The following is a 23,415-nucleotide window of genomic DNA, read 5'->3' on the forward strand; positions in this document are numbered from 1 at the left end:
AAAAACATTCGTCAGATAAAAGCTTTCTTTTCATTTCTTTTACGCTCTGCTGTCTCTTTTTCCAATTGCACGTGAATCAGAACGTAAAGCGCACGTAATGGATTACCAAGTAAAACGACATTCCACGTCGCACGCTTAACATTCTTTTCTGCTCGGCTCGTTTCCGTGTTATTTTCATCCGATCGAATCGTTATGCAGGCAGAAGATGAATAGCACGAACCGTTTCAAATAGAACACTGCACAGCTCATAACGGAAGTTTACGATCGTCAGCGGTATACTCGACGCGGTCGCGTAAAGTAATACTCTCGGAGTAGCTGGTTTTCCTCGGATAAGTCTCTGCCCGAAGCTAGTATGCTAATTCGTCGGTATAATTCAAGAAGTTGTCGCCGCCGGCGTATAATCACGCACATTTAACATCTTTCCGCCTAGCCAATTTTCATAGCTCGTTTCCGCTTATCGATCGACTCCGAAGAGACGCAATATTGATCAAAACATATAATCACTTTAAAGACATTAGTGCTTTATAATTTTTTCAATGATGAATACAAAAAGTTGAAGCATTTTACTTATGTGACAAATAATATTCATGTTTTTATTCAATTTTTTGTGTCAAGTAAGCGAGAACATTTTATCAGAGATGCTTTATTACAATAATCCAGCTGCATTTATGAGAATCTGTATTCGGCTTCCTGCGATTGCCGTATTCTTGATCGAACAATTTCATCGTACAGTTCACAGCCAAGGCGCTCCGGAATTGCGAACGCGCTTAGTTTTCGCGATAAAGACACTACCGAGCAGTAGCGGGAACGTCTAATTAGTTTCATTTAGACAAGTTGGTACTTGGTCCGGTTTATTGTCGCGTAGCTGACAGCACGGTTGATAAAGCGGCCCGTTCATTGTTTCGATCGTAATAGCGGATGGTGGCCTTGCGCTCGCGCAACAGTGTCTCTTATCGTGAGCTTTTATTACTTACAGCGAGGTGTAATCGCGAAAATTCGCGTTTATTCTCAGTGGAAGCACGCGTCAAGGCGCCGCAAAAGCGTTCTTCAAATTTCGCAACATAATAATTTACATTTTTAGTCTAAAATTAACACATAAAGACCATAAGCAAAAATCGCGGCAAAAATATACGTGTTACTTCCCGACCGCATCGCGTACTTTTGCGCAAAATTAAACGAATAAAGTTTAGATGATCCCTTCTTGTTCTTGCAACTTGTCGCACGCTTGCGCCTGTCCGCGTGTAAGCGACGATATACGTTGATTACTATCGCTATTACAAAATCAACGGTACGATATTACTTAATATAACAGCCTTGAGCGTAATCTCGGCTCTAATCGGAAACTTGCGTCGTAAATCGCAATTTATCTGCGTAATGAGGTACAATAAAATAATACGTACGTCGGTCACGTGCGTTTCAGCGCGATCGGATCACTTGATCATTGATAACTGACGGCGTTCGATTAAATGAAATTCAGTGTACGGTGACAGTGGCGTCTAGATGAAACGAATATTGCGATATAATCATTAACTGATGCCGCGAACGACGGATCGTGCGTTACGAAAGATGCACGTCTCCCCCACCTCGTTATCGCGGATAACAAATTTCGCGTTGATTGTCACGAGTTTCAGGTAGCACAGTTCACCCCTTGTTGCGTTCATCACTTTATTGCGTCACAGACAGTGTTTGATTTCGATCGCTTGCGATATCCATCGATTCACGTTCGTTCGAGTCTCGTATCGCGACTCGTTGCGTCAAAAACAATTAGATTAATCGCGATGTGTTTTACATGATACAGCGACAACGTTTTTCAACGATCCGGCGCGCGGATTATAATGCTGTCGGCGTATTTGTGTCCTTCCGGCGATTAAGCCGTGGTGATCGCCTCCCTCGACGCCTCCTCCATCAAGTCCCTTTTCTCCGATCGGGTGAAGCGGCCCCGAAGATATTGAACAAAGGAGATGTAACGCGGCCTTGCCCTTTGGAAGGCTACCGCCATCGATCGGCGTTCGTCAACATGCGTCCCTTCGTCGGCCGACTACGTGGCGTGGGAGCATGATTCGTCGCCGCGTCGTCCGCGCAATGAAGAGACATAGACCGTAGCTCAGAGCTCGCAGATGCAATTGAAGCGTCGATCGCGTTCGCGTGCGTAAATGGCGCAAGCCGGCCGACGATGAGAAGCGCGAGGAACATTTAAGTCGCGATGTCCGACTCCAGCGGCGGCTTGATTGAGTTCGTCAGCTTGACCGGCGGCGGCTGCGGCATCGGTGGCGGCCTGAAGAGGTGCAGCGCCGGCATGAGCTCGCCCGCTCTGAGCGCCGGCGGTATCGGCGCCACAGGCGGATTACCCAGGACTATGTCGACCTCCGCGTTGCGGGTACGACAGCCCAGGAGAGCGCTCTTCTGGGAGCATTGCTTCGACAAGAGAGACTTGTAAGTCCTCCTTACAATGGTTTCAACTTTCCCGACAGTCGCATTCACGTCATTGATAAGGAGATAATTGTTTCGTTGCTCCGATGATTTTATATGAGGGATCTCTATTGTCTCCAGGGGATCTCCAGGGAATACCTGGACTGCTTTCGCGCTTGTCTCATGACGTGGATTTTGATCCTTTATGGATCTACATTCAGGCGGATATTGGCGATGCTTTGTGACAATCCATATAATTCTACTGACATTTGAAGCACGATGCAATCGGCGATCTGTTTTTCTAAAATTATATACATATTTATGATTAACGATCGATATAGTTTTTCTATATTTTTTATTTTTTTAGAAAATTTTCCGAATGATAAGAATTGTTACATTCATTTGTTTTATCCTGAGAACATTAAAAGAACGAAATACTATTTCTCGGTTTATTTTTTGGAATTAATATTGAAAGGTTAAAAGATGAATTGTATATTTTTAAACATTAGAGTAACTTTTTTTCCAATTTCGTACGTATATGTTTCGTGAATATGTTGTATCATAAATGTACAAATTTCACATGACACAATGTTGGAGTAAATATTCTGTGTTGTAATAGATTTTTGTAATACTTACATAGGCGATCGGACATGCTTTACGTCCTCCATTCTTACGTCGGCATAAACGTCGGCATAAACGTTGTGATGGAATAATTCCGGGAAGATTAACTGTTGGCAATAACAATAACCCACTTCTTGGGCGCAATAATGTTTCACGAATAAAGCATCCATAAAGATATTGAACAAATGTATCACGGAACGCGCAATCTCGAAATGCAGCGGCGGACATTCGAGAGATTGCATTCGCAGCGAGATGACGTAAAACCCGAACATGCGAGATGGGTTCATCGCGCGATCCCTTGCCGCAGACTGTATTATGTCAGAGATTGAAATAGAGTGGAAATTTCATCTGTGTGGAACACCATGCGCAAAATAATATATTTTATTAAAATGATTATTTGATGCTGCTGCGAATCGCGTGTGTTTGCTCGTCCGCTGATAAATTCGAATTAACTGTCAGGCTGGTACTGATATCGCGAATTAATATTAACTATCCAATGCAATGATTATTTATGTACATCTTCCGGGAATAAGTATTATTTTTTACATCTAAATATTTATACATATGCTATAATAATATTATTATCAATACTTTTTAAGAAAAGCGATTTCTGTCATTATTTTTGGCACTTGTACGTTCTTTTTTTTTTGTTAACTTTTGGATTGTTGCGCAATGCAGAAGGCTCTGGCAATTGTTCAAGGAAGTAGCTTCACGGGAACTTGCGCGATTTTATTAGCCCGCAGTATATCAATTTGGTATACCTGCCCGTGCCACATTCGGCAAGTACATACAAGCTAAATCTGATTAGCGAGCACATCGCGTCGAGGGTAGACGCGCGTTTTGGAAAACGGCCAGCGGCTGTCGTTCGGAATTCCGCGGTCGTATGTGACGCTCGATCCGCATAGACACGTGAAGCACATCGCCCGGCTGGCTGGTGTCCCAGCAGCAAGTTACGGATAATGACGCGTCGATCGTTATTCTCGTAGAAGTTGATTATCGGACATTATTTAAGAAACACACACAATCTAGATTCTATTTTGAAGCCGTGCGATATTTAACGGGACCTCTTTGCGAGATTACATGAGACAGATGGTTATGTGAACGCGGTGATTATGCTGAATTAATACATGAATTAATGAGAGCATGCATCAAAAAGGGGTCAAGGAAAAGATTTACGTCACTGTGGGAAAATATATATATATATATACGACGATATGCTAGGATTACACTTTTGTCATTCGGACAAAAATTGATGTTTTCGAAAGGTTTCGATTTTCGGATGGAAATTTATAACAAGCGCATTTGTCATTACTTTAGAATATTTTCAAGCGAAACGTTAATTAATGCACTGATCTCTTTTAGTGCAAAATATTTTACATTATGTTATATGAACATCTTAAATTATTTCAAATGAAATAGATTTATCCGCATCAATTATAATCAAGAGTAGAATGTTGTAATTTTATAGAAGGTTTAATTAATGGATTTGTCAGAATTTGCATTTGATCGGGAATCAAATTTCAAGCTTCAAATTCCAAGCTCGCGAGTAGCGACCTCGAAATGATATATTGCTGAACCGTGCGTAGACATTTACATGAACGCGGATAAAACAGAAATGAAATTAATATTCAGATCTGAAGCACACAATATTACGGACAGTTCACTAACCGCGCGTTCGTCAAACATTATTCAGCGAAAGTTTTACATTTTGATTTGGACTCGTCAGAAATTGAATGTGTTGCCTGACCTATTGACCTATGTTAAATATCCGTAATGGACGGTTCAAAATTGACTTAGTATCGGAGCTCGCACAATCTGGTCTTTGCGTAATTTTGAAAACCTTAACGAAGCTACAATAGTTAGCAAGTAAGCTCGAATTTTTTTAAGATCGTGTATGATTTGAACGTATGAATTAATTGAAAAAAATATAAAGAGAACGATAGACAACTTCAAAAGTATGTCTTTCAAAGTAGTCTACGTAATGAAAGTGAGTTTTCTTTAATGAAAGTTTCAGGGTGCACATAATCGAGCACGAGCACTTCGTAAATTACGCATTAGAAATTTATATACGACGCTGCTTGTTACTTAGAATGGAAACGAGGCGAAAGTTCCGCGAACTTCTCTAACAACGCATTCATTAAATAATTTTTGTCCAATATTTCGTACTTGGCACGTAATCTGCATGTCTTTATTTGTGCTTCCGAAACTTCTGGAAATTTACATTATTAATTTTTCATTGATAATTATTACAAAGTTGATAAAGCAAGGATAGATAAATCAATTTGAATAATGTTTTTCGAAAACCGTTTGGTGGAAGCTATTTCACAATTATTTTACATTGACGCAGATATTCAAGTAATTCCAATTCGAATGTTTGTGGTTTTGGGAACACCACATTCGCCGGTAATCAGATGTTATTCAGCGAATATTGCGTTTCGTATTCCGCTTGCTTGTCACTTTGTCAGAGCGGCGTAGCGTTATCTGTTCTCGAATCGACATGCCTGTGTGCGCTTTCAACCTTGTCTGAATTCCAAAATTCACTTTTATACCATAATCATAATATTTGGCTATCGGTCTCTCCTATTATGTTATCTGTTATCGATTTATCATCAATAACATTGTACAAATGGATTCCCGCAGATCGACTCTGCAATGTCCAAAATAATTTTATTATTATTATATTATGTCTGTTTCGCGCAATGGACTGTCCGCGGCAATTAATATATTAATTCATATTGAATTATCCGACGCATATGGATGCCATGCCGCAAATTCAATATTTCACGAAAGAAGAAAGATATGTTTTACAAATTACAGAGATATATTTTACACGGTGATATTACATATAACAATAATGTTGCATCATTGATGATTGTTTACCGTGTTTTTCAGTTTTATAACGACTATTTAATATGCAAAATTTTTATTTTTTTTATTCATACAGTTTTAAATTTACAAGTGCGTTGTATAAAAGTTGATGTAATCAATACACGATAGCCAGTACACGATATTCTGTATGGATGCACTGGATGCGTTCTTTTGCTCAACTCGGCCGTATCGATCGCGGAAAATAACCATCACGGTAACCATTTGTCGCTCTGACGCATATAAAAGATATCATTCAATGGTTCGCCACGGTCGCGTAAGGAAAATACGGTGAAAAGGAAACGCTTTTCGCTGTACACATTTTGATATCCATGCTAATATTGAACGAGCGCTGCAATTTTGGCTTTACTTTATGCGAAAAATCAGCTAGATCGAAGATTCGGGAAAGAAAAAGTGCATGAAAGAAGCATTTTCTGCCGTGAACGTTTTTTCATTCAGTGATCATTGAACGACTAATTGATATTTTATATAATTAATTAGAAATTTGATCAATTAATAACACAGACATTGAATAGCTAATTAATATTATTGTTGGATAATAATATTGTCGTAAATATTAAACATATACAGGAATTGTTGTTGTGTAATTGATGTTGACGAAATTGCAATAAGAACATTGAAATGCGCAGCAGAGTTTTATCTAAACAAAGAGTTTCAACTAATTATTCATAATGAAACATTTCAATTCATTACAATGTAGTTTAAATCGAGAAGTAAATTATTGAACAATACAACAAAACTATAGTAAGTTATATAAAATATTTTTTCAAAAAAGTTTTACGTTCTTTATACTAGAAAGATCTGTATTAAATTTGTGCAACAAAAATATAAGAAGTGATAGTTTTCCGCAAAATTTTTATCAAGGAAATATTGATTCAATAATAGTTAACGAATCGATTTTTCATAACAAAATATTCCAAATTTGTTACAGTGCAATTTAATTCAAGAACTCAATTATTCAATGATATAATGTATAATAGAATCACAAAAAGCTGAATAATGAAAGTTCAAAGGAAGCATACGGTTTTAGATGTTCAGTCTATTTTTGCGTTATCTCTTTTCTTCCCTCGAAAGTTGAAAATACGAAGGCGTATAACCGGATACGAGCTCAATAAAGGAGAAGATAATCAATAAGAAGGCGGATGTGAATACAGAAGGCTTTTGCTGCTTGGAGAAAAACTCGCAAGGCAAACAATGACGTTTACATAAAATCCGAAAAGATTTTTCTTTCGAAAAGCAGCATCGTCATCGTGCTCGGCAATCGTATCGGAAGCATGGCACTTCAATCAAGCTTTATTGCCCGTCGTATGCGTATACGGAACAGAGAGCAATAAAAACGAAGAGAAAAAGACAAATATTGCTGTTGCCGTTTACATGGCGCCGACCTGTTTTCTTGGACGTGCCTTCGAATTCCTTCCTCGCCGGATTAGCAGTTTACGGTCCGCGAAACTAAATTCCGAATTTCGACTTCCCTCGCAGTCGTAATCGCGCGGTCATCCTTTGGTTGCAATTTATTGCCGCTCGTGTCTGACCCGCGACGGGATGAAAAGTCACTTGCTCCCACGAGAATTCAAGAGAAACGTCGTTCTCATATATTTTTCCGCTCGACAATTCTTTCAATGACTCCATTCGCGGCGCGGTATCGAGTGCTGGAGTGGTTTTCGTGTTTACTTAGATGAAAAGCACGATGAGGGCTTTAAAAAAATATCGGGATGGCCTTTCGCTAGTAGCATTGTTAAGAATTTACTCGGAATTCACTTGAGTAAATCCACGTGGAAGTTATTTATTTTCTGACTCATCATGCTGGGTATTTTTATATCGCGACACATCATCGACATATGGCGGATATATAAAATTTAATTTTGTTTTTGAATCATCGCATTTATGAATCGCCATTCGAGTGTGCACGAGATTACACGTTTTCTTTAAATAGTAGGGAATATAAAAGAAACGTAAAAGAACGTATAAAACATATTTTGGGAAGCCCATTTCGCACTTGCCTCACGTAGCCTTTTTATCCTGTCCAGATTCGATAGAACGAGTTTGTTCGGACAGTGCTAAGCAACACGTAACGTGTGTGAAGGACAATAGAATTCTTCCTCGCCCTAATCTTTTTACGCGCAATAGAGATATTATGGCAATGGTAAAACGAATTTCCAGAAGGTGTTGCGTTTCCACCTTCAAGTGACCGACATAAGACTCATTTCACATCGCAATATCCTGTTATTGCGCAAGGGGAAATAATGAGTGTTTTTCCTCGTTTCACCTTTATAGCGAACTAAACAAAAGCGCAAAATACAATTAAATCACCATGGCGAAAACTTATTTTCTACATTTTGCAGAAAAAAAATTTATACCATCTATTCGCGTCCGCGAGGACGCTTGTTTTTATTTCTAAAAGTTCATTGAGAATAACAAAAATTTCAACGAGACAAAAATAAATTTAAAAAATTCTTGTTAATTTACGTAATTTATTTGAGTTATTAATTAAAATTGCATGAAAAAATTGTGATGTTTATTTATAACTTTTATTAATATTTGCAATGTTGTCCGCGTGTGACTGTAATATAAAAGTATTTTTGAATAATTAATAATGATGCAAATTCTAATTTAATAGAAGAGATGATTTTCCATCGGCGCCATTGATGTGAATTCTGATTTAATAGAAATGATTTCCCATCGATGGCATTTCCCGTAACTTCTGACCTTTCAGTAATATTTATAAAAGAGCTCCAACTCTATAATATACGCATATACATATATATCCCCTGTGTAGCTCCACGTGAGACGAGACTAATTAAAATACATTATTGTATCTTCCGACGCAGAACATGTTAATATACTATTTATAATGTCGCAATAAAAAAATCTGGGAATTATGATGATGAAATATTATGATAAAATATTATCATGAGATAGTTTTTGCAAAAAAATATTACAAATTATGAAGGATTAAAAGATAAAAGATGTTTAACCATGAATAAGTCACTCTTCAAAGATTTTTATTCTATAAAGATGATATAAAATTTGTCTAAATATATAATTTTTTATTAAATTAATTAATTTGACATGCATGCATACAGTATGGACGCGTATTTCTATTAGCATACTACCCGCTTTTACATTCTTTGATAATATGTTGTTGCGTATTTTGTATGAAGTGTGTCGTTGATTAGGATTACTCGTTCATGCGTCTCTTTACTCCTACATTCTGGAATTGCGCACATCTCGACTTGGCGTATTAGTGCCATTATTATCGCCAGAGCAGTGGGAGGGTATATTTTCTACATCACTGATTATTGTCATATTAAATAATAAGCTTGCGTATATTATGTGAATCCTCTTGACTGCCATTTGTGACGTCCAATTTTAGATAAAGACCTTTCTCTGCATGCGTTGCGATCGGTGCGATATTCAGAAGCGTAGAACGCTTTGATGTATTATATTCAGAAATACTTATGGTTGAGGAGGCGTTTATAATAATTGCGCGGTAATTAATTATTTATTTTTTGACACTGACTTTTACCTTTAACCGGACTTTAATATATTTAATCTTTTGACAATTTTGCAAGAGTGAGATATTAATAGGATGAAACGAGCAATATTGTGTTATCAATCTTTATGCGATTATCCAATTTTAACATAAGCGAATTAAAACTGGCAATCAGGCTACGCGATATAATAAAAGTTATTCGCGTTGTTTGTGTTTTGTTTTTTAGATCAACAGTGCAATTTATTTACTATTTTTATGTTATCAAACAAACGCCGTTGATTGCTAATTATTTGATGGGCGTATTTATGCCGTTCTTGAAGATTCTTTTTATAAGAGTCATTCGCGGTAATTTCGTTAGAAGGGGGAATGGATAACTGCCGAAATTATTCAACTTCCACAATATTCTTCTCGAGAGAGAAACGTAATTTTCTTTCGTCGGATGGAAGAAAAAGGGGATGAATAATGATTTCATGCTGATTACATTGTACATTTCTCTTGGTGTGTACAATTTTGTCAGCGATACATTCCTTTTATTTGCGGAAAGTTGCGGAAACGAGAAAGAAATACGCGAACTGAATTTGGCGCGATATTACTCCTGGCTCTTTTTCCCCGATAATGATCGATTGTGACGCATGCGGTGACTTTCGAAGAATATTTTTTATCAAAAAGTAAAATTAATTGAAACAGATGAAGCAACGGAACTTATTATTAGACATTTTGAAGCTCGGCATGTATCAGCTTGCGTCTTTCTTATCGAAAACGTAATATCTCACGTTTGCGCTCTGTTCCACATATAACAGATAATTGTGGATATTTATCCATTTTCTTCTCGTACTGAGAGAGATATTATAAATTATCTGTCTACGAGGACTTTATACGGCCTTTCGCAGAAGACCTGTCTGACGCAAAATCCTCCGTAATCTCGCTTATTATGTATGCAAATTTACCTACGTGTCCGCACAATATTGTAATAATATAAAACAAATAACAAATAAATTTGCACGGGATGTCCTTTATATCCACTAATCACATCCACTAATCTATAGCATCGTATTAACAGACACGCGCGCTATCAATCCTTGTGGTGACACAGAAAAATAGAACGTACAAAGTAACAGGCAGTATCGTCTGATATGCGCAGGGGGAATCGAAAACACATCGCTTAACCTCGGGATAAATGGCAAACGACCAAGAGAGAAATGGGCGGAATATTTTGGTGGTATCGAATGCTCTCTCTCCCTCTCTCTCTCTCTCTCTCTCTCTCTCTCTCTCTCTCTCTCTCGTAGGAAACGGGAAAGGGTAAAATTCGACGCGCGATAAGTCGACATGACGCATGGTGGTGGACTCGATGCGACGTTACGAGTCCCAATTTGGACATATATTCACTTGTACATTCCTGAAATAGAGACGATACGATAAATAGTGGGTTGTTCTACATACGATCGCGCGAGCAACAATAAATGAAATGGGAGCGTGGAAACTGGGATACTGCAGCTTCCTCGAAGAATGTTGAATTTGGACGTAATCTCTCGTCAGTCGCCGATCGAATATTTATTTCGCGTGCCACAAGGATAATATGGAACGCGTTTATGATATTGAAGCTTTGCGAGTGCGTGCGAGAAGCTGCGCAATATGTTTTTCTCTCCTTTCCTCGGCAAATAAAGAAATACTTCTGCGTACTATCTACGCGTGTAATCTCTTTTATCTCAAAGTTTATTTGAATGTTATAAGCTACGATGCAATCTTGCGCGAAACGACGTATCATTTTTCATCGTGAAGGAAGAATAAACATTTATTGAATTAGAGCTTTACACGTGAATTTGCAAAAGTATCCTTTGATCTTCTTCTTCTTCTTTTGTGACTCACGATCTGACAATTCTCGTAGATTTCTGATGAATTGCCTCGAAATTGTGCGAAAATGTGTGGTGCCTGTGTACATATTTAACGTATGTGTGTGTATGAGCAGAGGAGATGGAATGGGACTTGCGTTTGTAATGTTTCAATCAAGCTATCACGCTTGCATGCAACTTACACGCAGCGAAGTAGCATTGACGTTTCGGCAAAAAGATTCACTAATAAAGTCGTGAGAAACCTTGTCCTTCCGATAACCGGAGGATCGGAGGAACGTCGACGATTAATTGTGTCTTTTCTTTCACTTGCAGCCATGGCGAAGACCTCATCGTTACACCCTTCGCACAGATTCTGGCTTCTCTGCGCTCGGTCAGGAATAATTTCTTATCGCTCACAAATGTACCGACGAACAAGTGAGTAGATCAACATTCATCATTATTCGAACAATATGCAATTGACTTGAGATTTAATTAAATTTTCTTTTGCCTTTTACAGATCGCGAAGGAGTAGTGGCCAACAGGGCAGTAGTACGCCTCAGCCACGGATTCTGGCACCAGGAGGTAATGGATAACACTACGTTACAATGCATTATAGCATCATAAATGCTGCGTTTTCAGATATTTCCGCTTTAGATAGATTTATCAATTCGCACGGAACTCTGCATCAAATCATTAGCGATTTTATCCAATTAGCGTCATTTAATGCACTAGCAGCAATTAATTACTTTTTCTCGTTGCCAATAATTCACGGAAAATTGTTCTTTCTTTCTCTCTCTCTCTAAGTGAGATTTAATGGCGATTATTATGTTAACGACCGAATAATTTCCCCGGAAAATGTCTATTTGTTTTTATTCCTACCGTTTTTATTCAGCGCAGACAGCGCCATACATGCGTTTTCGAATGTACATTTTAAACATTGATTACTATTACATCTGACTTCTTCCTCGGGGTTTTCATCATGTACTATCAGATTCAGGATTCTACAATTTCTCCCGAGGGTTTATTTTCTCATCAATGTTGTATCAAGTTACAACGTCATGTCTTTTTAATTTTTAAAGCTTTTATCTAGTTTTTATGACGTCAAGTCTTTTTTATTTTTAAAGCTTTTATCTAGTTTTTGTGACGAAGAATTTATACCTTCTGTTTTTTAAGTCACGTTGTAGCTTTTATACTTATAACAATAAATTCTATAAACGGTTTATTTATAAAAATTTAATTTTTTATCAATTCTATCAATTTATTTTTACTCAATTATTACGATCGTAGAATTTATATTCCACTTTTTCGTGAATTTTGTTCTTTATTTCTCCATTGAGATTTTTCAAAATGCTCTACTCACAAAAACAGTGCTTAAAATACTTTACGTAAAGACTTTTAAAGAACTTTTAAAGAACTTTTTATTAATTTATTAATTTTAAAAATGCGAAAATAAATAATCAAAGGACGCTTTTTCCGTCCCAGCGAAATTTGATTTGAAATGGATCTCAGCGGATAAAGTTTTTTAACGTTGACTTATTGCTTGTCAGTGCGAGCAATTTTATAGCATTAAATTCGCTTTTCTGGATTTTTCAGAGGAGCCCTTCATGAAGCTAGCTGTAGAAACGATAGAAGAGCTAGACTGGTGCTTAGACCAGTTGGAGACCATTCAGACGCATCGATCCGTGTCCGACATGGCATCTCTCAAGGTACGATTTTATCCGCTTATATTCCTTCTCTCTCTCTCTCTCTTTCTCTCACTCTCACAACTATATCGTGACATGTTCTCTCAACGTTCGATTTCTCGAACATCTTGCAAGTCTCAAAGAGATCTTGTTTCGGCGTTATATCCGCGCACGTACAAGAAGTCTCACGAGGAATCTATCAGCTTTAGGAATGCGTTATTCAAATGATTTTAAGCAGAAGAAATCATGTGAAAAGATGAATCCAATTCGAAAAGGTCACAACGTTTCCGGAATAAATTCTTTGTATTCCTATAAAAATCCTTTGAAGACAGTTAGTACGATAATATGATAGAAAAAAAAACTGCATTGGTAGAAAACCAGAAATTACAAGAACTTTGTTATTCTGTTCTGCTTGAAGTATAATTTAAATAATATAATCTCAAAATTTTTAATGCTGTATTGCTGGATGTTTTCGCGCATTTTTTTTCTAACTTTATATTTATTGTTAATATTAATTATTACAAATTAATATAATATATAATATATATATTATATAAATATTTTAATTAATACATAATTTTTAATATAAAAATAAAAATTTGCATCGGTATATTTTTCATATTTTTTTCATTTAACGCGTATAATAATAATTAATAATTTATAAATCAGACCTAACAGCGCTAAATAATTTAAGTACTATCCAAAAAAGCATCAATAATTATAAATTAATTTTACATCATCACCGATTTCATTTCTAATTTTTATTTCTGCGCTACGAGAGGTAGAAGAAAATTTATTCCGTTTGCGCGTGAACCAGCGCTGAGCTCGCCTGAGATTAACAAATTATTCGATTATGTCAACAGCTGCGCGAGAATTACGCAATCGATAAAACCGAAACCAAACCGCGGCTGCGTAAAAGGATTATGCGTGAGAGGTTCCTGCGGGAAAACTCTGAAGTCCAAATATTAACCAAGAATAAATTCGCGGTTTTGCGATGTCATATGCGAAGTTTACAAACCGCTTCCGCATTAAAACGCGCCGGCATTTGCTCGCCGATGAGTAATAGACACTCATCATACGCGTACAGAAACAATCGTTTCTCGATGATACGCGCTCAACATCCTGGCCGTGCAATTTCCGCACGCTGGTCGTTAATTATTTGCGTTCCGGTCGCGGGAATTTCCAATTTCCATCGTTGGCAAAGTCGGCGCGAAAATAGAATTGCCCGCGAGAACGAATGCGACTAATTTCTTCCCTCTTTGAGTCGCGATGTCAAGAGAAAAAAAATGCGATTTTTATATCTGTGGCTAAATTAATACGTACCTTTATACGATGGGATTAAAAATCTCTCTCGCGAACAGAGAATTAGGCAGAACAATGCTATTCCTTTTATTTTCTTTAAAGCTCAAAGTGCTTTATTGAGAAAGCTTGTAGAACTACGAAAATTTTCTGATAAAAAGAAATTTTACGAAAACTTGGCGCGCAACTTTTCTCATTTATTTCGCATAAACTCAAAGTCACCCCTTCCCCCCCCCCCCTCTCTCGCGCGAATATGATTATTCTTTCACGCGTCTGGAATATTTATTACTGATTCGACCTGGCTTCAATTCTTTGCGTCCGATTTTTGCCCGCTTTGTGCGCGAAAACCTGACGATGAATATCCGCGTAAAAGTAGACACTATTCTCAGCCATTTCCTGCGAACATTCTTTTGTGCGTCTTAAAAAGATTTCTTTGCAGATTTTTCATTAAACGGCTTTCACCAAGATACAACACGCGCACGAGTAATTAAACTTCTTTGAAGATAGCTAAAAATGTAGGTTATTAAAATTTGAAGCGAATATGACGTGGCAATTTTCCGGAAAGGAAATCGACGCATAGCCCACGTAAAATTGTTGTTTACTTTTTGCATTTTTTACTGCGTAGTTTTACTTACTTTCGTCAGCATTAAATCGATACTCTTTTTTTTTTTTTTTTTTTACTTTTTTCTGATTGACCCGGAAACGCCACGTGTAGCTCTGTATAAGTGTTCAATTAACCCGGATTTCTCTTGGAGAGTTTATTAGAAAATTAAAATAAAAATATGAGAAATTCAAAATATTAAGAGCTCTACAAACGTACTTTATCTATAACGCTACAAGACCCACCCGTAACTCGAGTTGGTTCCTCAAAGCGGCTTTAGAATTCTTCATATTTTTTACGAAACTGAATGCAATATTGATTCAGCGTAACAAGCATAATTAAAAGTGCTAACGTAAGCGAAAAGCCGATTCCTCTACGGAGTCGCCGTTATTCTTGCTGATGGAAAATAAAGACTTTTGCCTTTGGTCTTTTCCGCTGCTGTTTAATCACGAATTTAATTTACGAGATTAAATGAATTTTCTCATTGCTCTTTGTATCTACCATTTGCAAGCTGGAGTGTTAATACGGCGAGCTTCGTAAACTCGTTGCACTCATTACGAGCTACTTTGCCCTGCTTGTAGGCAAACTTTTTGGTTAGAACCAAAAATCATGCGCGCATAACGGCAAATGAATATTTTACTTCGCTGTTAAGAAGAATATATTTTTGAAGCGGAGAACAATGCGCTGATTATCATCTTTCGCGGAGTAATGCAAAATAACGGTGCAATTTTTTGTGGTGCAAAATTGCAAGAGATGATTAAAGCATGGTTTTGTTTCGTGGTCTGTATTGTGCATCCCGGTTACTAAGCATCTTTCACCATTACTTTCTCAAATGACTCATTAACCCTTTCTAGGGATTCCATTTGAAGTTGCTAACTTTCCGCGTACATTGTGCCTGTACTGTAAACCTCGCAAGTCTGTACAGCTTTACTCCTGACCTTTGCCAAAGTGTCGCAGCTCTCAATTGCAATTTTCAATATTTGATGACTGAATTAGCGTCGGTCGTAAACGAGCCATACAGTAACGCATGGCATTTTATAGAAAAAAAAACTGTGAGCCGAGAAAGATTAAAGTTGCGTAATTTGATTTTTTAGAACACGTAATCGCAGCCTCGCTGTTGTATACATATATACGAAAACGCACGCCGTTTTTTTCACCATCGCGATTATTTTTTTAGTAGCGGCTTAAATATCTCATCTCTTATTCTTACTTTATAAATTATTCATTGGTATAAACGCAACGGTACGATGAACTGCGCATTATTTTCACTTATTACGCAGTCTCGATCGTCACATCGTAGTCCAATAAACGATTGCCGTGTCACTTCTGCACTTTCTTTTCGCTGACAAAAGGAAGAACGTCATCCGTTTGTTCTGAGCACACGTGCGGTACACGTAAGAACGCCGATGTTCCTTATTTGTCGAAGTGACGTCGACGATGAATGTGCGCTGAAAGCAGAATGATACGTGTGTCAGCTTAGCGAAAAGGGAAAAATCCAGACAGTTGTAGATTAAAACAATTTTTATCAGCAAACAGAGAGAAAGCATAATTCTTTGAAATTTATAAGTTAAAATTAACATAATTAGAAATGTAAGTTAAAATTAATTTAAAAGCTAAATATTTAGAAACTTAATTACAAAAAGCATCTTTTTTCGTGTCGAGCGTGTTATTACTTTAGCAAAGAAATGCAATTTTTAATGTGTCAGACTGAAACGCTTCTTGCAGAAGCGTGGACGTATTATTAGCAAGTAATATCGAAGACAATAACTTTTGAAAATTGTTTTGACCTGAGTTTTCCTTTGTGCTCCGACGGACGCCGTGAATTTTTTTACAGAGTTGAAAATTATGTTAAAAAATTCTTCACACTGCTACTTTTAATCTTTGTTCCAAAAATCAAACTGTGACATTATTCTACTTATTGAATTATGGTCGTGTTATGGTTTCATAACTTTGTTCCCGTCCTTAGCTCATCTGTGGAAATTTGTAATCTATATCATATTTGCTCAATAAAACTTAAGAACGATTATTAAAAGTTGAAAAGTACGACTATTTCTAGTGAAACACAATCGTGCACGTGATTCAAAGCTAAAAATTTCAACTTTGTAAAATCAAGACAAAGGTCAGCTTATCTCTTGTAACATTAACATTTTACGACCGCTGTTGTCAATTCCGACAACAACGTTTTAACATGTTCGAAGACTCACTTGTGTGTGACTCATCTTAATTACTTATTTATCGGTTGACGGATTTTTGCAACAAACGTGTAAAAAGATAATTCTCATGAGTCACTATTACATATACTGTGTCTCTATTTTTCATTTAGTTAGTAGTGGACTAACGAGACTCACGGCGGCTCACTTTCACAAAAGAGTGTCGCGTCGTTTATTACATTCCCGCGGCCGTCGGGCTTTGCCGTTGGCTAAAAACGCGTTGGAGTTTCCAATGAAAATGCTTAATCCAGATAATCGAGATAATATAAGTTTTGATAGTTAACGTTGTCGCATAATTTAAATTAAAAATTAGAAGATATTGTCACACACACACACACACAAGTTCAATAAACAATTATTTATTATTGTATATATAAACTAAATTATTATTTTAAAAATACATTATTATATTAATTTTATAATAAGAAATTATGTTAAAGTTTAATTTCATTCTCTTTCAAATCTACAATTATATTTTTATAAAATTTTATATGGTTTTTATATATGTATCCATCTAAACAAAAATGTCATTTATAATTTATCTATTTAAATTAATTTAACAATTGACAATTTTTTTTATATTTATATTGCTCTTACTTTATTATTAGTATTTATGTTATTAATTTTTCTAACGAAAGGTTATTATTTTTTTAAAGAATTATTAGTGTTTTTATATGTTTTCTATATATTTTAAGATGTTTAATGAATTACCATCCTACTCTGCTCTATGTAATGAATTCGCTGTTTTTTTCATTTTGATTGAAAAGTAATTTGTGTTTTCTCTCACAATAACACATTTGTTATTGAACTCTTTACGTCTTTTTTCACCTTCTGCCAGTTTCATTAAAATCGCTAGGTCATGCTTCGCAGACGCACTACCTTGACCCGTCTACGTGACGTAGCAGAAAAAAAAAACAGTACTCTCGCACTTTTTTCCAATTTAAGATAGAAACCAGCGAATTGTTAATTTGATAGAGATACGTTCTCCGCGGTGAGCGAGAGGGGCCATTATCCTCACGACTTTTTTACATTTATTAAGCCTCATGTTCCGCCAAGCGAAAGTAATTACGATAAATTAAAGCGTCGTGATTTCGTTTGAATTTACATCGGAAAGCGTGGCGCACGTGACCGAATCATTGAGGCTGCGCGTTGATTACACACAGAGGCCGATTTCTCATTGAGATCGCCGGGAATGTACCGCATGGAACGCTCGTATGTGAATTCATCGATTCCGTGAGACTGCTGCTGACAGGATCACTTGAGCCGGAATTTATTCCATTGTCCGCGAACGGCGGAATCCCTGTCGCGCGCGTTTGTAAAAATTCGCGTTTCAAAAATTAAACGGCATTGTTTTTTCTTGTTGTCGCGACGCGTAACATGACGTATTGGTGAGGGCTTCATAAAGAAAGTTTTATTACCTTGTTCTTAATATGACGCAAATTGACGATAGAATGCAGAATCTTCCCCGTGTATCTTTTATCGAAGTTGCTCGTTCGAGTGAAAGTAAAATCTGAAACACGAATTTTGTTAAAACGGAACGCGTTCAATTGCTCGCGTAATTGTTAGAATCTAAAAGCTGCAATCGATTTACTTACTGGCTTCAAAACTGCATTCATGCGCCGTATTGAAATTTCATTCTCTGCGGCAGCTTTGTGCCGACTTGTTTATAAGCTTCTGGAGTATGTTTATGGTTGCTTGTTCCATACTCCGTACACACGCAGTCTCGACCCATCTGAAATTGCGCCCATCCAACCAAAAAATTTTATGGATTCCGCGAATCTGTGTTTTCCTCGTGTGCGCTTTTCGTTGCCTTTTATTCAGCCCGACTCTTTGAAATCTTACGATTTGCATTTAGCCGCGCATACAATCGTAATAGCGTACTTTCTTGAATAATGTTCCTAAAATTTTCTTCAAGTTGATAAACATAGCGCTGAAAAGTCAACATAAGAATATAGTTTACGATATGCAAACTCAACTATTTAAAACTATTGATTTTTTTAAAGAGGAAATGATTATTGTGATATTTCATGCAAATGTAGACCATATATGCAATTTCGATCGAATTCTCGTAAAAAAAATTATAATTTTTTTCACGAGAAAAGAACAGTCGATGTGCCGAGGACTGATTTGAAGGATGTCCTTGCGAACGTCAGTTGCTCCTCAAAGAAAATCGATACTTTGACTTAATTGACCTACATCGGTGGCGAGAACTCGTGACCTCATCGTTAGGCCCAATGCGAATAAACTGCGATCGGTATATGGCAACATTGTTACGGTACAATAGCATGCCAATATATGCGCTAATAATGATATCAACGTTTAACGCGGATGTGAGATGGAATGATTGACCCAATGAACATATAACATTTGCAAAACGTTGGTTTTGCAGTACTTCACGAAAATTATAAATACGTATAGAATCTTCTTTTTCTCTTGATTTTGACGTAACATCAAAAATCTTGATTTACTTTTTATTTGTTAATTATCCCCATATATTTATCCCTCACTTATTAATTAATTTAATATTGCTTTTGAATGATAAAAAACACGGCAAGTTACAGTTTAACGAAATGTAACTTGATGTTTTTTGTAATTTATAAAGACGATATGAATAGCCTCTTGCTTTACAAAATATTTTATCACATCGTATAAATATAAGTCAAATATTATACTTTACCTTTCATCATTTTATTGTGTAGCTTTACGTAATGAATTTTCTACATTTTTAATACATTATCACGACAGCTAGAACTCCGTTATTAAAATATCGTCATCCCATGACTTCCACGAATGCCTTGTTATGCCGAGGCGTAAAATAAACTGGAAAATTTTCCATCGGCGACTGTTGAATGGTGCGACCGGTATTAATCCACCTTCTTCATTTTCGAAATGTGCACGGCAAACATTTACTCGTGTTTTCGCACTCAATCCCGTCCGTGAAACTTTTCACAAAGGTCTCTTTGCCATTCAAACCAATTAGCGTCGCACATAGTCCGTTGCGTAAAAAGTCTACCTTGCTCGTTTTGCTTGTCGTTCAACTCTCAAGTGTCTTGCTAGAAAGGACAGGTACAGACCGATCTAAGGAGTGGATAACTGATGTAGAGTACATAGTTACACAATTACATAGGTACATAGTACATAGTTAAATTATTAGCACTACGCCATACTATTCATCAACTTTGCTACTGGGAAAACATTTGTTAAAGTTCTCGAAATAATTCAATCGTCGTGATAAAAGCGGTATAAATTTAAGGGAAGTATAAAGAATTCTAAGGAGAATTAATATCAACACTTTGACTCCGATTACGTGTTCTGCATTGTTACGACGCAAATGGTAATTTTACGGTCTACAGATTGGACGCACAGGACTCAAGAAATCGCGGCATTAATAGCAATCGTTCCGAGAGGGGAATCCAATAAACGAGACGCTATCACGTCTGGTCGTTTGACCCCGCAAGTTCAAGGGATCTCATGCTTCATATCTTGCTTAGCGTCGCGTATCACGCGCGCCGCGCGTGATTGACCGACGCAAATAAATCATCAATCTCACCGAAATATTTTTGCACGCGTAACGATGATGCGTGAAACTGCCAAGATCTTACCGATCTCTACGAATTATGATGCGTTCGCGTCACGATATTTACAGACTAAGGATCAGAAGATACTATAATTGGACTAATTAATCTTATTTCGTTCGTGATATTTTTGGAATACGAAGCAACAACGGAGCGCTCCTTAGAAACACACGGAATTGTAACATTATCGCTGCATCGTATTTCGGTCTGACTGTTGCTCTTGTTCGGTCGATGTCATGCCAACTGAATACGTAGTTCTCATCTTCATGTATATATTCTCATTCTCATACTATCGCGATTCGCACAGTCATTTTTCTTAGGAAACTATTTTGCATGTACGTATATGCGTTTCGATATAATTGTCAGCTTGCCAAATTCCGCGGTAGATTTGTGGAGATAGTCACGAACTGCGTGCTAATGAATAAATTCTAGATAATATCACGGAGTGAATCATGATAAAATAAAGTTGCTCGCTTGTTATTTTAAATTTTCGTGTTAAAGCACTTTAGTTGTTCTCGCAAAAAACATGCGTTTTTACAAATAAAAACGCAATTACGATACATATTCTGTTATCGACTAATTATTTGGATAATCAGTAGATAATATATCATAGATATCCTAAATGTTTCCATTAAATATAATAGTTTAATTATGTATTATTACAAAAAATTGGTAATTTTTAATTAAAATAGTTTTCAGATTTACAACTACCAAAAGTACTAATTTTGACTTTAGAATGTTAATATAATATTTTTGCGAATACTGCATTTGTATGACGTAACTAGATTTACGTAACATTATTTTGCGTTGCATTCTATGAATTTTGGAACGTGGTAGCTTTTACTGTCACAGAGGCCTATCCCTTGTCTGACTATAAAGATTTATCTACTGCCAGAATGCAAAGACTTGTACACCGTCTGACCAAGATATTCTATCACTACTGACAATGACACCCGCAATTCGAGTTATATGTACGTACGGTATTGTCTCGAGATACAATCTCATACATTTATTTGCATACTTCCGAAATAAGATACGCCAGAAAGTGTATTTTGGTATGTTGATATATTATGTATACTTTCCATTACTTTTTATCATTACAATTATCAGTTTATATCGCTATTAAGTATCTAGCATGAATGTAGGAAGGTGCATAAATTACATAAATTATCATTTATTCATTGTTGTCTTACATTTTGTTATTTGCATTTAAACACAGCATACGTACTGTATAATATATTTATACGTCAACCTATCATTTTTGTTATATGATTCTTTATAAGTTTGAATTAGAACTTTTAGTCTTTTAAAAATTAAATTTTAATAATGATACAGTACTAACGTTGTAAATACAATTACACGAGATTTCCATATCTCTCTCTCCAATAGTTGAGAATTGGTAATAATTTAAGGAAAAAATTAATAAAGTTGTATATGTAAGGAAGAATATGATATGTAAAAGTTGGAGGCATTATACTGTAGAAAATATTCAGAACTTGAACAAAGTTCACAGTAACTATTTTTACGATCCTTGTTTTATTTAAGCATCTTCCGGCATTGTCAAGTTCTTTTATCAGCTCATTGTAAAAATTATTTTTTGTGTCATTTCCTGTATTATTGCCATTGTCCGTAGTATTGTCAATACTGTTATTTCCATTCGGTGCTGAAAAAGCGTGTTAATTGTGTATACAGCGAATTTTTAAATATAACAAATTAATATTTAAAAAATAAATATTCATATACGAAACATATACAAGATTCAGAACTTTCGGCTGATACGAACTTTTAGAGCTTTTATGTATTAAAACCTGTTTTATTTAGTCTTTCTTTTTTAATAATAAAAAATTTTTTAATGCAAGATACTATGTCACATAATACTTAATAAACTCTTACATATTTTTTCAATATCAAATATCAAATTGCTCGAGAAAGTTCTTGTGTATTACATGAAATAATTATCTACTACTTTTCTGTTATTTCTGTTATTTTTTTGTTACTTACTAACTTGTGCACTGACTGTAGCAATTATGCAGAATAGCGAGAGCAGCAGGTATATATTCGAATATCTTTGCAGCTTCATGTTTCTCGTAGGCGCTATTACGAACATGAACACAGGCTCAATAACTCACTGCACTAACAGACATGCAGCACTTACTCGACGTATTTATAGCACACCGATAATTACAATGCAAAACTATTACTTGTCTCTATTGTTCACGTATGTAAACGTGACTCACGCCATTTCTTCATGTGTATTTTATTTTCTCTTTGAATTTCAAGTTGCTCAAAAAGAATTTGCATATACTATTTTTTTCCTGTGAAACAATTCTAAAAAGAAACAAAAATTAAAACGACTACAAAAATTGACGACTATCTGATTTAATTGACAATATGGCGGTAGACAGTATGGCGATATAAAAGATCTAAAATATGAGATAAAACACAATCTAAAACATGAGATAAAACACGATTTAAAACACGATTTTGCATAAAAATTTTCCTACATGATTTGTATCTTATGTCGAGACACGTATTTGGTTTCAAGCTAGAATTTTTTATTCTGTTCACTAAATTTTTGCAATTATTGATACTGCAATTTTCTATGGAAAATATCTAATGGGTTATTTCTGAATGCACGTTAATCTTTTTTTATTTCTGCTTATTTTTTATTTCTTTCCTAACAATTTTTATCACCAAAACACAGAGTAATAGGTATGAATAAACTCTGCTCACAATTTCATCGTAATTCTTACTTAACAGTACATTTAAAGATAATTATATAATCAGTTGTTTTGTGCAAAATTTGTAAT

The 23,415-nt window shown here is 36.0% G+C and overlaps 1 protein-coding gene and 2 long non-coding RNA genes across 26 annotated transcripts in view; 1 reads left to right on the plus strand and 2 right to left on the minus strand.

Annotated features, from left to right (window-relative positions):
- Positions 1-23,415, plus strand: part of dnc (phosphodiesterase dunce) — a 331,146-nt gene that overhangs the window by 269,864 nt on the left and 37,867 nt on the right. For 23 of the 24 annotated variants that reach the window (XM_067358185.1, XM_067358186.1, XM_067358188.1 and 20 more), the window contains 3 exons: positions 11,572-11,673; positions 11,756-11,820; positions 12,832-12,944. In XM_067358185.1, the coding sequence (XP_067214286.1) occupies positions 11,572-11,673; positions 11,756-11,820; positions 12,832-12,944 (280 nt within the window). Of the gene's footprint in view, positions 1-1,798; positions 2,434-11,571; positions 11,674-11,755; positions 11,821-12,831; positions 12,945-23,415 lie in introns of all 24 variants that reach the window. The other variant, XM_012378300.2, reaches the window with a different exon arrangement.
- Positions 16,134-19,825, minus strand: LOC105678737 (uncharacterized). Its single transcript, XR_001101740.2, has 4 exons — positions 19,708-19,825; positions 18,626-18,960; positions 18,449-18,540; positions 16,134-16,268 (listed from the first exon to the last, which is right to left on the minus strand). It is a non-coding gene; the product is annotated as an uncharacterized lncRNA (long non-coding RNA).
- LOC137000777 (uncharacterized) lies at positions 21,764-23,108 on the minus strand. The gene is made up of 2 exons (XR_010890963.1): positions 22,607-23,108; positions 21,764-22,268 (listed from the first exon to the last, which is right to left on the minus strand). It is a non-coding gene; the product is annotated as an uncharacterized lncRNA (long non-coding RNA).

Source organism: Linepithema humile, chromosome 6, assembly GCF_040581485.1.
Source record: "Linepithema humile isolate Giens D197 chromosome 6, Lhum_UNIL_v1.0, whole genome shotgun sequence".
Classification (NCBI taxonomy): domain Eukaryota; kingdom Metazoa; phylum Arthropoda; class Insecta; order Hymenoptera; family Formicidae; genus Linepithema; species Linepithema humile.